Raw genomic sequence first — 14,503 nt, forward strand, 5'->3', positions numbered from 1 at the left:
GCGCTCCGCACCAGGTGTCCCGTCCGCCTCCATCCCTCAGCGCGCAGCCCTGCGGCACCGACAGGCGCGGTGGCGGCGGGCGCCGGGGTTGGGTGCGGGAACGTCCGGGGCCAGGTCTCTCCGAGGATGGTGAGTCTGGGCAAACGCCACTGGCACGTAGGGGTCCTGCGTTGCTCGCGGGTTTTTTACAAGCGGGTGGCACGGCCCTGAGGGGCTTAGACAGCCCCGGGGCAGGACGGGCGCGCACGACGCCGGGTCCAGGAGGGTTGGGCAGACACCACCCTCCCCCCGCGGGTCCTCCGCGAGCGAGGAGCACTCTCCCTCTCCATGCGATCGCGGCTCGGAGGGCTTGGAAGGTCTAGAGGAGGGCTGGTCTCGGGGCTCGCGCGCCCGGGGCGCAGAGGAGCGGGGCGAGCCGCGCGCAGGGGGAAGGAGGCGCGGGGGTGGCGGGCGCCGAGGGTGTGAGCCAGCGGCGGGGGGCGCGCGGTCCTGGGGGCCGGCCCCGGCCGCCTCCCTTTCGGCCCGGAGTCGCCGCCTCGCCTCGGGTCGGAAACAGCAGCACATTTGCGGATCGCATTAAGCCAGGCCTTAATGCTTTCTCCAGATGGAGAGAAGCCACCGACCCGCCCCCGGACACCGACACCGCCAAGGCGCCCGCGAGGCGAAGCGGGAGTTGAGTGTGACCTCGGCTTTTCCAGTCTCCGCTCAAACCCAGTTCCCTGCAAACTGACAGGAATAAGCTTGGGGCGAGGGTGGGGGTCTCCGTCGCCCTCCCGGGCTCAGTTCCCCCTCACCTTGACGAGACTGCGCTTTGAAGGACTGCGCCTCTCGGAGGCGGGGGGGCGCTCAGTTGTCTGGTAAGAAACGCCTCGAACCTATCCGATCTGTGTTCCAGTCCTAGCGTCTCCGTTTTGCTGTGTGACCTTAGGCAGGATCCTTCCGTCTCTGATCTAGTTTAGTTGGCTTTAGACTCGTTTTTGCCTCAAGCAGTCGAAGCTGGCAGGTGCCCTGGCTCTTGGCTGTGGGCTGGCTCCTGGGGACAAACGCCAGAAGCCACACCCTAGTGCTGACAGACAAGCTGGGAGGTGGCTGGCTCAGGGGCGTTCCGACTTCTGGGGCGGAGATGGAGGTAGGAGTTTTGCCCCCTCCCGGGCTTGGTGGGCTCATCCTGAGGGGAGCCTCGCGTTGCCTCCATCCCGCAGCAGCAGGCCATTCTGGGCCAACACAGAGGTTTCCAAGACATTGCCTGGGCGTCAGGGTCCCTGCCCCTCGACTGGTTTCTTAGCTCACAGAGTCCGCCTCTGGAGCCAGAGCCGGTTGGAAAACTAGGCGGTTTCTTTTTCTTTTTGTAGGCTGTGAGGGAGACTCCTTCGATGTTGGACCCTATGGCTTTCTGGACGGGACCCTGGTGGCTGGTGACACGGACGCTCCTTACGCTGTCTGGTCTCCTGCAGGTAATAGAACGGGAGGTGAGAGTCTTTTTTGCATAGGAACATTACTCTAGCCCAGGTAAGCTGGCGTAGGACCCGTGCTAACACTGCACCAGGGACTCTTCCGCAGATGCTGTTGTGGCTGGCTTCTTCCGTAAGTCAAAGGCCTGGATCTCCAGCGGGGAGTTAACGCCACCGTGGACCCGTGTAGCCCTGGTGACTTGGGGCTTGGGTGAACCCTACCTCTACCTATTCTGACCAGAGTGGCTGTCTGCCTGAGCCCAGGAGAGGTCACAGGTTAGAGGCCAGGAGGAGTCTGGTTCCTACACTAGCTGAGCCACTAAATAAGTGTTCTGGGTTCACCTGTTAACTATCTCACTATCCTGCAGTTCTCTCTCTAGACCAGTGGTTCTCGACCTTCTTAACACTCCAACTCTTTGATACACTTCCTCCTGCGCGACTCCCCCCCCATCATAATGTTAGTTTTGCTGTTCCTTCACCACTGTAACTTTGCTGCTGTTACGAATGGTAAGGTAAATGCCTGTGTTTCCTGGAGGTCTGAGGCAACCCCTGTGAAAGGGCCTGTTGACCAGTCGCGACTCATAGGTTGAGAACGGCTTCTCTGGGTTCTTGTTTCTTCCACCCAGCCTGAGAAGCTGAGCGCACAGCTTGCACTCTTACCTCATCTACTGGTCAAACTCAAGGGGGAGAAGAGACAACAGGGAGTGACAGAGATGGTGACGAGGTGGAAACTAGATGTCTCTCCACTAAGAACAGTCTCTGCTTGACACCAGCTTGTCATTGCTAAGTGGGAACTCAAGCCCAGGATTGCTGGGTCTTCTTATGTTTCAAGATAGCTGCGGCATCCAGATTTCTTCTCCAGCCCTCTGCTTCATAACAAAGTGAAATCAAGACAAATATGTTTGCAGCCGGATTCAGCCAAGAAGTGTGTGGGCCCTGACCTAAAAATGCAGGGAACATTTCGGCTAATGCCGTGTCCTGAGGGTGGCTGCTAATCCCGTGCAAGGTCTTATGTGACTTAGAACAAGACAACACTTCCCTGAGGGTTTCACTTTCTGGCTGAGGTCTGTGAGCCCTCATGGTCTTAGCAGACAGCCTAGTACTTAAAGGCTTAAGTTTGTTAAACAAGCATGCAGGCCTGGATGAAAATCTATACTCCCGGTAAATGAAACAGGGGCTCTTGCCTCTTGAGGTATTCTCTTGGATTTACTGCCTCTAAGCCTTTCTCAGTACCCCATCAATTCTGTGGCTCAAACACAACTGATTAGTGAGGGACATCATCCCCTTCATCCCGGTTTACAGTGCTCCTCTGTAACCATATTTTAATGGAAACATTTTGTTAGAACAAAGGCTAAGGGGATGGAGGTTACGAGCTCAGAGGTGGAGAGCTCTTGCAGCTCTTGCAGAGAATTGAGTTCAGTTCCCTGCGCCAGGGTAACAGCCATCTCCTGAGGATCTGACACCCTCTTCTGGCTTCCACAGGAAACTACAGTCATGTGCACACACCCAACCCATAGACACATACAGAAATACACATACTTTAAAATAAAATAAGTCTTTACAAAAGTTTTGGTTTGGGGGAGCATGCTTTAGAGTTTCTCTGGACAGCATGGTATTTTGTCGTTGTTAATGCAAGGTGGTTTTACTACTTTTCCATCTCATCAAGGGATCTGAAATAGGATACAAGGAATGTTCCTTCCTGGTCAGATGGGGCTGAGCCTCCAAGGCGGAGTATTTCCCTTTGCTCTCTACCCTCTCTGCCACCTCTGTGTGCCTTGAGTCTGCTGCCCGAAGGCTGTATTTGCCCAGCTTGAATCACTCAGTGGCCTCTTTGGAGTTTTCCATATCTGTGTGCCTGTGGTGCTGCTGTTTCCATGCCTCACGGTAGCGCACATGGAAGGGTGCTGCAGAAGACAGGATTCATGGGTGCTGTCTCAGTCATCCAGGCCACCCGCTGATGGACAGGAGGTCCATCACCCAGTACCGCCACTCTATCTATGACTGGGTCACACATCTGTGCATCGCGTCTATTTCTGCACTTGCAGAGAAGGACTTCCAACAGTGCCCACCTCGCAGAGTTGTCCGCACGAGGCAATGCACCGGGAAGTGGAGAACAGGGAAAGAAAGCAAGAACGTGGGTAATTAATATTAACTGTATTGCTGGGCTTGTTCAAGGTTCGAGGATAGCTGTGTGCCTGCATATTCTACTATGGAGCTGTAGGGGGCGCTCAAGAGACATGAGCGGAGGCCGAAAGTCGCAAACTACTCTAGGTGTAGGGGCTATCTTCTCAAGGGAGGTTCTTGCAGAAGTGGACAGGGCTGTCTCTGGTATTTCCCCCGGGCCCACTTGAGCCCTGTAAGAGGTTTTCCATCAGTGTCATGATTTTAAGGTTGGGATGGGGCTTAAGGTGCCCCTCAGTCTCTCTCCCCTTACCTCCCAAGTATGCTGCAAGGTAGTTGGTAGAAGACTAACGGATGTGAGAGTCTGAGCTTTAAGAAGTATGCGGTATTCCAGCTAATTAATGAAAATGAGATTCTCCTTATTACATCATGGAATACAGAGACTCTTACAATTGCTGGTTGCGAGTTATTGTTACAGGCACAGGGTTTGACCTGGTGAAGCTGAAGGCTCCTTCCTCTCACTCAGGCAGTAGGAAAGGCCTCCCTTCTTGCCAACTGGTCCCTGGAAGCTTGCTGTTGCTTTGGCTCTTCCCTTGGAGTCTGATTTTCCTGCTGAAGACAACAGTTGCTCTTCCACCCCTCTGAGTTTCTACTGTTTTGATTGTTATGATTTTGAAGGGGCCACGGGGTCTAACTAAAGTGTAGGCACCTCTGGGAAGTGCGGAGGCCCGAATAATGACTCCCAAATATGTCTACACCCTAATTCCCAGAAGCCAGTGATTCTCCGTGCAAGTAAGGATGTTGAACTTGGGGAGGTTTTCCCAGAGCTTCTCATAAGTGGAACTCAGGGTGAAGGAGAGGCAGAGGAAGTAGAAGATGTTGCCATGGAAACTGAAAGAGTAATGTAGCCAGGAGCTAAGAGATGCTGGAAACTTCTAGAAGATGGGAGAGACAAAGAGTGGATTCTCCCATAGAGTCTTCAGAAGTATTACTGGCCCTGGTGAACCTGGAGTTTAGTTCACAAAACTCATTTCAGATTTCTAATACAATTATATATATATTTATATATGTTTATGCATATATGTATACATATATATGTTTTGTTCTCTCTCTTTCTCTCCCCTGTTGCAGTAAATAAAAAAAGTGTTGGGCTATATAATATTTATTATTATTTGCCCAACCTCCAACACCCCCCTTCTCTGTGTAGGTGCTGTGTGTGTGCGTGTGTGTGTGTGTGTGCATGTGTGTGTGTGTGTGTGTGTGCCAGATTTTGACACTGGATATCTTCCACTATCACTCTTCTTTTGAGACAACCTTTTACTGAACTCAGAGACGTCTGACTGGTCAACTGGGTGACCAGTGACTTCCACGGATCCACATGTCTGCACTTCCTCCACAGCTTTAGGGTCACAGACATGGACCATTGCATCTGCCTGACTATTCACCGCATGTAGGAACACCTTATGCAGCTCACACCCTTGCTCGCTGTTTGGCCATTTCTCTAGAGTCATTCTTTCTTTGTGGAATGTGCTTCACCAGACACTTGGTTTTCTTCATGGCTTTCCTCCTCTCCGTTCTGCTTTGGTTCTCGTAGTTTCCCCGCTACTCCACATTTTATGTCATGAATGTACTTTCTGTGTAAACTTGTCCCTGTGATGATTTCGATGGAACCTGAGCAGAAAACCTACACTCATCCTGTATGCAAATTTTACACTTCCCACAGCCCCCCCCCTTACCACATTCCAGGAATGGGGTTATAAGAACATACTGCTATGACCCATTTTTTCATGGGTGCTAAGGACCTGAAGGCAGATCCTCATGACTGCACAGGAACTGAGCAGTCTCCTCAGCCCCAGATATCCACATTTGTACTCATATTCTTATCTTATCTCTATCTTCTTGGTTCACCATCAACTAGCCATTGAATACCCTGGATATTCAAATGTCTCCCCTGTTGTCTTTGCCCTGTACTCACTTAGTCATGAGTTGCCAGCTCAGAAATGCCTCTTGACTCTGTCTTCTCTGCTGGGTTTCCAGAGACACCACGCATTTGAAGAGTAGAAACATGGCAAGCAAGGGTTAGGAGGCAAAGATGGATGGGGACGGTTTGTGGCGAATGTGAGGAGGAGCCTGAAGAGCATCCTAAGAACTAAGCACAGAGTCTTTGCAGCCTGGACCAGGTGGCAGGAAGCACTATCAGGACTGTTGTGCTGCTGGGGACTCATGGGAACAGATACCGTTAGGAGGTTCCAGGCACGAGTGCCACCTGGTAATGCTGAGTCCTGCATTGCAGAAGCGGTGGGAGGCTTAATTGCCAAAAAGTTGCAAATGCAGGCAGGGACCCTTTAGAACCACCTTGATGGGGACAGAACTTGGTGAGGGATTAAGAGGAATAGAGAAAAATAGAAACACTGAAGGTTCTTTCAGGTTTTGTGTTAGGATTAGGGCAAGGAGCGCAAAGTTTCACCTTGATCTTGGAAAACGTTTGGTTCACTTCGAAGGACTAGGTTGGAGGGGCTGATGGGAATGAAGAACTCAGTACAGAAGCGTGATGGGGATCAGAGACAGCTGAGGCCCCGAAAGAGGGATGTGCATTGTCTTCGGGAGGAAAATGGAACGACAAGAAAGTTTTCTCCACAAACTGCACTTCATCATATCTGAGCTGTACACAGGACGCTTCTGAGAGAAAGCAAAGATTAAAAATACAAGGGGAAGAAAACCACAATTACATGTAGTTGTTTTATAACAGGAGCGAAATGAGCAGTGTTCTTCCACTGTGTCACTAACGGTCTGGAAGCACAAGCCTAGCATCACGGAGACCACATTTCAGGGTTTACGATTGTGATCACTCTCGGTTTATTTTTACAAAGATGCTAATTTCCATAAATAGCATGGAAGCATAAAGCGATTTCCTCTCCAAGTATTTTATGCAATTACTTCCTGGAATTTGTCAGTGCTGAACAGCTCCAGCCAATGTATGCTATAAATTGTTGTGGCCAAATTCACAGAAACCCATTTGTTCTCAAAGCATTCATTTAGACACTTAATAGAATTTTCCTCTGAAAGTACTTTTAAATTCAGGAAGACTAGCTATTGTACTAATGAAAGTAAATTACAAAATTAGTCAAGTCCTCTCTTTTGAACTTATCTTTGTGTGTTTCTGAGTTAAAACAAAGCAAAGCAAAGCAAAACCAAACCAAAACAACCCACAGTGGCAGAACTCAGGATAGAAGTGTGAGCAGCCCAGGAGAGGACAAAGGTTAAGCTAAACGTGATCATCCTGAATTCTGCCAACCTCTCAGGAGTGCCCGTACATACTGCTGACCTTGGAGGGTCAGCACGCATGTTCATTTAAAGAAGTGATAATAGGCTGGGGAGATGGCTTAGTCGGCAAATTGTTTGCTCTACACAGCAAGCACGAAGACCTGAGAGCAACCCTCAGAACCCACATAAAAACGTCAGGCATGATGGCATATGCCCGCAATCCCAGCTTTGGGGTGGGGGAGACAAGCAGAACTTGTCTGGGCTTGCTGGCCAGCTTAGACTATTTGGCCATTCCTAAGCCAGTGAGAAACCCCTTTTTTCAAAAGAATAAATGGAAGCAATGCCTGAGTAACTACACTCCAGGTTGACCTCTGGCTTTCACATGCATGAATACATATGTGTACACACACACACACACACACACACACACACACACACACACACACCATGCAGTCTGCCACAGAAGGACACTGCTGGAAGCTAGAATGGGTGAGAGAAACAGGGTGGGATGGGAGAGTTGTCATAAGGTCTTTACTGATGCAAATGAGGGAGAAATGTGGACGTGGAGAAAAGATCAATTTCAAAGAGGAAAGGCGTGTGCTGTGCTGGCTCACTGCGTCCCGTCGGAGGTCAGCTGGCTCCATTGCTTTGGGCCTGAGGTGAAGCAGATGTCCATGGCGGTGAGAATGTGTGGCAGAGGAAGCTGCTCATCTCTGGTGACCAGGAAACCGGGTGGGGCGGGATAAACAAGATCCTTGCTTTCAGGACACATTCCTGTCCCCATCGGCCTACTTCCTGCAGTTAGGCCCACCAGCTGAAGAGGCACTAATGCCCAGTGACAGCAGCAGATTACAATCTATCACTATATTAACCCACTCTCACCCTCAGAGACCCCACGATCCCATCACTTTCAGAATGTCCCACCTCGGCGACCCAGGGTTCAGCACGTGATCCTTAGGGGATATTTCATACCAAATCACAATGCTGTTCTTTGACTATGTTTTTGTTTTGTTTCTATTTTGAAACGTCTGTGCAAGTTGATTTTGTTAATAGTTCACCTTTATTTTCTTCCTCCCCCTCCTTCCCCTCCTCCTCTTCCTCCTCCTCTGCTTCCTCCTCCTCCTTTCCCTCCTTCTAATGGTGCATGTCTTCAAGTATCACTCCTCTTTGGACAGGGAGGCTAATCAGAGAATGTTCAGTTCTTGGTGATGATGGAATGCACCTGGGGCTGTCAGGCTTTAACAAATGCCATTTCTGCTCATCTCACGTAACTAGAGGGAAAGGCGGGACTAGGGGAGTGTCCTCACCTGCTATCCTAGTTTTCTTTCTGTTCCTGTGATAAAACATTGACAAAAGGCAACTCCTGTGTGAAAATGTGTATTCAACTTATGCTTTCAGGTAATGGTAGTCCATCACTGAGAAAGATCAGGGTGAGAAGCTGGAGGCCAGAATGGAAACCATAGACCATTGAGAAACACTCTTTACTGGCTGGCTCCGCTATATTTCTTATACAGCTCCGCCCCTCCCACCCCCCCACCCCCCAGCAGGGATGGTCCCTCCCAACAGTGGGCTGGGTCCTTCTACCTCAACTAGCAATCAAAAAACTGGCTTACAGATATGGCCACAGGCCAATTGGATATAGGTAATTCCTCATCTGAGGTTCCCTCTTTCCAGATGTGTCAAACTACACCTTCCTGGGCTCCAAACTAGTCATACGACCAAGGTCAATTCAGCACGCTCCTCTGTGACATGCTGAGTATATGGGGGAAAAGAGAGGAATTACGTATTAGACCATTTCTGATGACAGTCTACTATCGTTATTGGGGCTGGGATTTTCACTGAGCTCCAAAGAGCATCGTTTTTTGTTTTTGTTTTGTTGCTCTTTTTGAGACAGGGGTTCTCTCTGCATAGCCCTGGCTGTCCTGAAACTCACTCTGTAGACCAGGCCGGCCTCCATCTCACAGAGATCTGCCTGCCTCTGCCTCCTGAGTGTGCCACCACTGCCTGGCTAGGGAACATCATTTAATCACTGCATTTTCCAGACTTTCAGAAATCAACACTGCCATGTTTGGAAAAAGTAGACTAAAGTATAGGCAGGGCCACTTTGTGATCTACATTAGCTTTATTTCATAGACACGTTTCCATTCAAGACAGGTAGGAGCTGTGATTCTTTCTCCTGCTGCACATGTGACCCCACTGTTCATCCCAAACAAATGCGCTATTTAGTTAGATTTTTCATTATCATCAGTGGGAGGCAATGACTCAATAAATAACTCTTCATATTACTTAAAAGGTTTCAGAAAAAAAAAAAAACCCTACCATTTTATGAGTAATTTACCCGGATACTTACTATTCTTTTCCATTCTATCTCATTCCAGTCCAAATGATTTCATGAAAAAGTTGTTGATTATGACCTAACCAGTTAATCTCATGGCCCGCCTTTGGGCTCTATTCACACTGTTCTCATTAACTGACCCTGTTCTCTGTTTACACATGTGTGTGTTGCAACCAGCAGTTGGTAAGGAGTTCTAGGACAACTCCTGATTTTGACAGGCTGCTGCTTAGCTGTACAAGAATCACCTGTGGCCAGCAAGGGACGTGTGAAGCCAGAATTCCCAGCATGCTCGTTCATCATGTTTTTCAAAGCTGTTTAGATAATCGCATCTTTGTTGTTGTTGTTGTTGTTTTAAACTTGAAATCATATTAATGGGTTTTCTAATCTTTCTTGTGTTCCTGGCATTAGCTGTGCTTAGGTATGGGGTATTGTGCTTTTAATGTCCAGCTGGATTCGGTTTGGAAATATTTTATTGAAAAGTGCTGCTCATGAATCCATAAGAGATGGTAGTTCACACTGCATTTTCCAGGTTTTACTAGCCTCATAAAACTAGCAGGGGCACACTTTTCATCGTTTTTCTTCTTTTCTTAGCTTGAGAAGCAGACAAACAAGCAGTTCCCCGAAAGTTTGAAAGAACTTGCCAACAAAGCAAAAGGGGCACAGACTATTCTGGAGAAGTATCTCTCTGACATTTGAATTATTATTTTTTACTCTGTGCCCCCCTTGTGTGCATAGGCAGGTGCTCGCAGAGGCCAGATGACAGGGTCAGATTTCCTGGAACTGGAGTTGTGAGCCTCTCATCGTGGGCGCTCATGGGGAGGAGCTGCACGCTCTCAACCACCGAGCCATCTCTCCAGCCCAACAACTGCTTTTCCCATAGTTATTCATTTACTCAGGACTTCTTATGCCTCACAGATCATGCTGAACAATTTTTGTGTCTTAGAGACTTTCATTGACCAGAAATTAAACACCTGACAGGATAGAGCAAAGGAGAGCATTTCCTAATAGTTTCAAAACAACTAAGTTATCTTGCTATGGATTTCTGATTTGTTTCCTCTTCTGAGAATATGGCCCTGATGTTTTAATTTTTGGAATTAGAATGTAAAAGGCTCAATCTCATTTGTACCCTGAAGGTATTTGGAAATTTAACATTTTTATAAATTATTGTATTTGACAATTAGTTACGCTCCTCTGAATCAGAGGAGATAGTTCTCTCCACACTGTTTCTTCATGGAGTCCTTCCTTCCTTCCTTCCTTCCTTCCTTCCTTCCTTCCTTCCTTCCTCCCTCCCTCCCTCCCTCCCTCCCTCCCTTCCTCCCTTCCTGCCTTCCTCCCTTCCTCCCTTCCTCCCTCCTTCCTTCCTCTGGGTTCTCTCACACTGAGCAGTGATCTGTCCCCTACTGCTCTTAGGAGCGCAGCTCCACCATTTGCTGGCCTGGACATTTTTATAAACGACAACACTGCTTAAAGGGACGGCAGGCCTGTTCGGTAAGACTGAATTCCACTTCTCCTTTGGCCGATCTTGTTTCTGGGTTGCTCTAGTTGTTGTCCCAGCATTTCTGGCAATTGACTATTTGGCATCTTTATTCCCAAGAATCTCTCTCCATTACCAGCTTATTAGCAGCCCCAGAGAGGCCTGCTATCATGCCTTACAGCTGCTGGTCTCAGCTCTATCATCCTCAGATCTGAACCGGATCCGCTGTGCTCAAAGAAAGAGGAGGACTCTGCTGTTTTGCATGTGTATTATGTGTGTGTGTGTGCTGTGTGTGTACTCTGTGCATGTAGTTGGGGTCATGAGTTACAGTGGATGTTAGAGGACAACTTCTCACACAGCTTTTGCCTTATACTTGGCTTGTGGCAGAGTCTGTCTGTCGTCCTCTGTTTTCTGTAGGTGAGCTGGCCTAAGAGCCCCTGGAAATGTCCTCTTCTCCACCTCCTACCTTGCTGTAGGTGCTCTGAATTACAGACATGTTTGTACATTCTTTTTAAGATTTATTTATTGTTTCTAGAGTGTTCTGCCATACACACCAGAAGAGGACACCAGATCTCATTATAGATGGTTGTGAGCCACCATGTGGTTGCTGGGAATATGAACTCAGGACCTTTGGAAGAACAACTGGCGTTCTTAATCTCTGAGCCATCTCTCCAGCCAATTACAGACATGTGCTAATTCTCCTAGGTTTGCACAAGTTCCAGAGTTCACACTTAGGCCCTCAAGCCTGCGCGGCAACTGCTTTACCCGCTACATACCCATCTTCTCTGCTTCTAGGGTGTGAAGTTCACAGAGGAGTATAGTTCAAACTGTGTAATACAGTGGGTCTTCTGAACATGTAATTTATGAAAGAGAGACCAATACATGCTAGGGTTCAAAAATACTATACTAATGACAGGGGGGTTGGTTGGCTAAAAGTTTGAACCTTGTTGGCTCGGGTGGTTCTAGAAGACAGGACTCCGGCTGGCTTGGAAAATAACACCGTGGGGATGTTATTGCTGGTGTGAAGGCAGAGCCTTTCTTCCTGCAAGAATGTCTTTCTTTGTGAGGTCAACAGATGACCCACTCACTCGCTCGGCCCAAAAATTGGAGAAGGTGGTAGAAAAAGAAAACCAGCCTGGGTGTGATTGGCATGGACTGTCCTGGAGGGAAAATTGCCTATTTGTTGGCCACTGTTTGCTCATATTGAGAAAGACTGGGGCTTATGGGAACTGCAGAGTAAATTCAATACCCTGTAGACAGTCAGACCAAATTCTTTCCAGAGTGAACACTTCACAAAAAGAAGGCAGAGCATCCTTCCCACGGGGCGCTGGTTAGGGGCTCAAGTGTGAGTAACCGTCCCTTCCCTTCAGCCCCGGCTCCACCATGGAGCCGACCCTTCCAGACCCCACTGTGAATGTGGGGATCGGCACAGTGGCCTCACTTCTTAAACCGGGCTCTGTGGCCTTTGCCTCTGGTGGCAGCCTAGTGGCTTTGGAATGACCCTGGAGTCCTCCTCTCCATTCCCCGGGAGGCCCAGCATGTGGCAGGCATCACAGTTCACAACTCTGGAGGCGGAGCCTTTGTGCTGACTGTTCTATAAACACTTTCTGGGATGCATTAGCGGCTTTTAGCAGCAGGGCCAGGAAAGCATTTCCTTGCCCTGAGCAGGGAAGGGAAGCATGGAGTGGTTGGTGGCCACACTCTAGCACGCTTGGTTCAGCCCCATTTGTGAGAGGGGCTGTTCTCCCTGCTCTTTCCTTCCCACTGGCCAAAGATTGCTTATGTCTGACGGGTCCTTACCAATGAACTTAGAACCAAGGTGCTTCAAAGAGTACTGAACATTTTCACAAAGTGGACAGGGAATCCAAGCTACACCGCAGGATGAATTCACCCTTGTTCTTGTAGTTCTACTGATAAACAGTGAATAGAACTCAGGCCCACCTGTAGCATAGGCAGAGCGACACGGAAAATGTACTCAGCCAACCATGAGTTTTCCCCCCGGTACAGCACTGTGAGTCCCTGGAGTGGAACAGGCCAGGGAGGTGGCCCCGTTGGCCTCATTACTGGGTTTTCTCTGTGCTGTCAGATGATTCTCTGTGATATCCATCCCAGGACTCACAGAGTATGTTGAGTAACCCTTGGCTCCCAAGAAGCTCCCTTAGCCAGCACCAGAGTGATGTCCTGGATAGCTTCGATGGGGTTTTTCCACTCCAGGAATAATCAAGGGAGCCTTGTCCTTCAAAAGATACATGGCACACAGGGCATAGGCACACACACACACACACACACACACACACACACACACACACACACACAAAGTGTCATGTGGAAGTACTTTCTGTGCTCAAAACTCTGTTTTGTTGTAAAAGGCTGGGATTGCACGTAATTTTGAAGCTCAATTAGCAAATGCATTGACTGACAATCTCTTATTTAAAACGTGTGCCTCACGGAAGAGCTAGTGAGAGAATGAAAATCCAAGCTACAGGCCATGAGCACATACTTAGCACATCCTAACAGGGACTCCTATCACACCGAGGAAGCTAAAATTCCTTTGTGTACCCCATGATCAAGGAGAGTGCAGGAGAGCGCAGAGAAGAATCCATGACTTTTAAAGCTGAAAACACAGCAAGACTCCATGGCACTCAGTCCTGCCCGCGCCTATCTCAGATTCACCTCTTTTAAGATCGCTTTCTTGACCACCTCAGAGGCTGTCAACCAGTTTCTGTGAGAGACGACTGGCTCCCTCATTATAACACTACAGTTTAAGTCCGTATTCCGCTGCTTGGCACACACACTCGAGAATTCCTTCCTGATTTTGGACGAACTATTCTCCACAACACTCATGTTTTCTCTTCGCTACCAAGTTCATGCTGTCTTCTATCCATCAAGTCATACCTTTAGAAATGGCTGTCAAATGTGCTATTAGCTTATAAGGTACACGTTTTTAGTGTGTTGCTTTTATTCTGCCGTTATTATTTCGAAGTGAGTTTCTTATAGATAATATATAGCTGGATCATTAAAAACCTGCCAGGTTCTATGCATTTCCTGTATTTTGACTATGTTAAGAGTAATTATTGGTATCTTAGGGCTGTAGTTTGCCCTTTTATTGTTTATGTGAGTTTTATTTCTGCTGCTTCTTGTTCCATGTTGCTCTTTCCTTCCTGTGAATCTTTAGAGTATTTCCCAGACTTCCATGCTGACTCATCTATAGGGATCTGTTCCTTTCAGTCTCTGCCTGCCTGTCTTGATCTGTTTCTATCACAGTCTACTGATGCTAACATGTTACCCCTTGGAGTGAAATGTGTAAAACTTATCTCCATTTAGATTTTTAACCCTCTCCCCATCTTAAATATGCTGAACACAATATCACACGATTCAGTTTTCATTTTAAACATAGAGCATTTATAAAGAACTTCATTAGAAGGCTATTCTATTACCCACACCCCTTTTTTTGTCCACTGTATCAGTTTTTCTTCCTTTCTAGAGTTTGAAGCCCTCTTTGGTTGCAATTTCCTTCTTCCCTCCCAACTTCTGTCCCTCCCTCCCCTTTTCTTCCTTCCTTCCTTCCTTTTCTTTCTTTTTCTTTCCTTTAATTTTCTTTCCTTTTTATTCTACTTGTTTTGTCTTTCCTTGATGGTAAGTTCCTTGAACAATTTTTTGTCTTTGTTTGAGAATGGCCTGATCATGGAAGGGTTTTGTGCTGAATAGAAACTATGTGCTGGGTGAGTGATCTTTCTTAGTCTGTAGATCTCATGTTTGTCAACTGTCTTTCTGTGTTTCTTTTGTTTTAGACATCCCCCCCGCAACTGGAACCATCCCAGAATTTAGTTCTTCAGTCCCTCTTCTCACGCTTGAACT

At 48.0% G+C, this 14,503-nt stretch overlaps 1 protein-coding gene across 1 annotated transcript in view; it reads left to right on the forward strand.

Moving 5' to 3' along the window:
• The first annotated feature begins 591 nt into the window (after positions 1–591).
• The window catches only part of Adamtsl3 (ADAMTS like 3), a 272,928-nt gene continuing 259,016 nt past the window's right edge, over positions 592–14,503 (forward strand). Inside the window, 4 exon segments of the mRNA XM_055623245.1 lie at positions 592–857; positions 988–1,157; positions 1,353–1,454; positions 1,561–1,646. Of these exon segments, the coding sequence (XP_055479220.1) occupies positions 592–857; positions 988–1,157; positions 1,353–1,454; positions 1,561–1,646 (624 nt within the window).

Source organism: Psammomys obesus, unplaced genomic scaffold (genome assembly GCF_907164565.1).
Source record: "Psammomys obesus unplaced genomic scaffold, mPsaObe1.curated_primary_1811, whole genome shotgun sequence".
Classification (NCBI taxonomy): domain Eukaryota; kingdom Metazoa; phylum Chordata; class Mammalia; order Rodentia; family Muridae; genus Psammomys; species Psammomys obesus.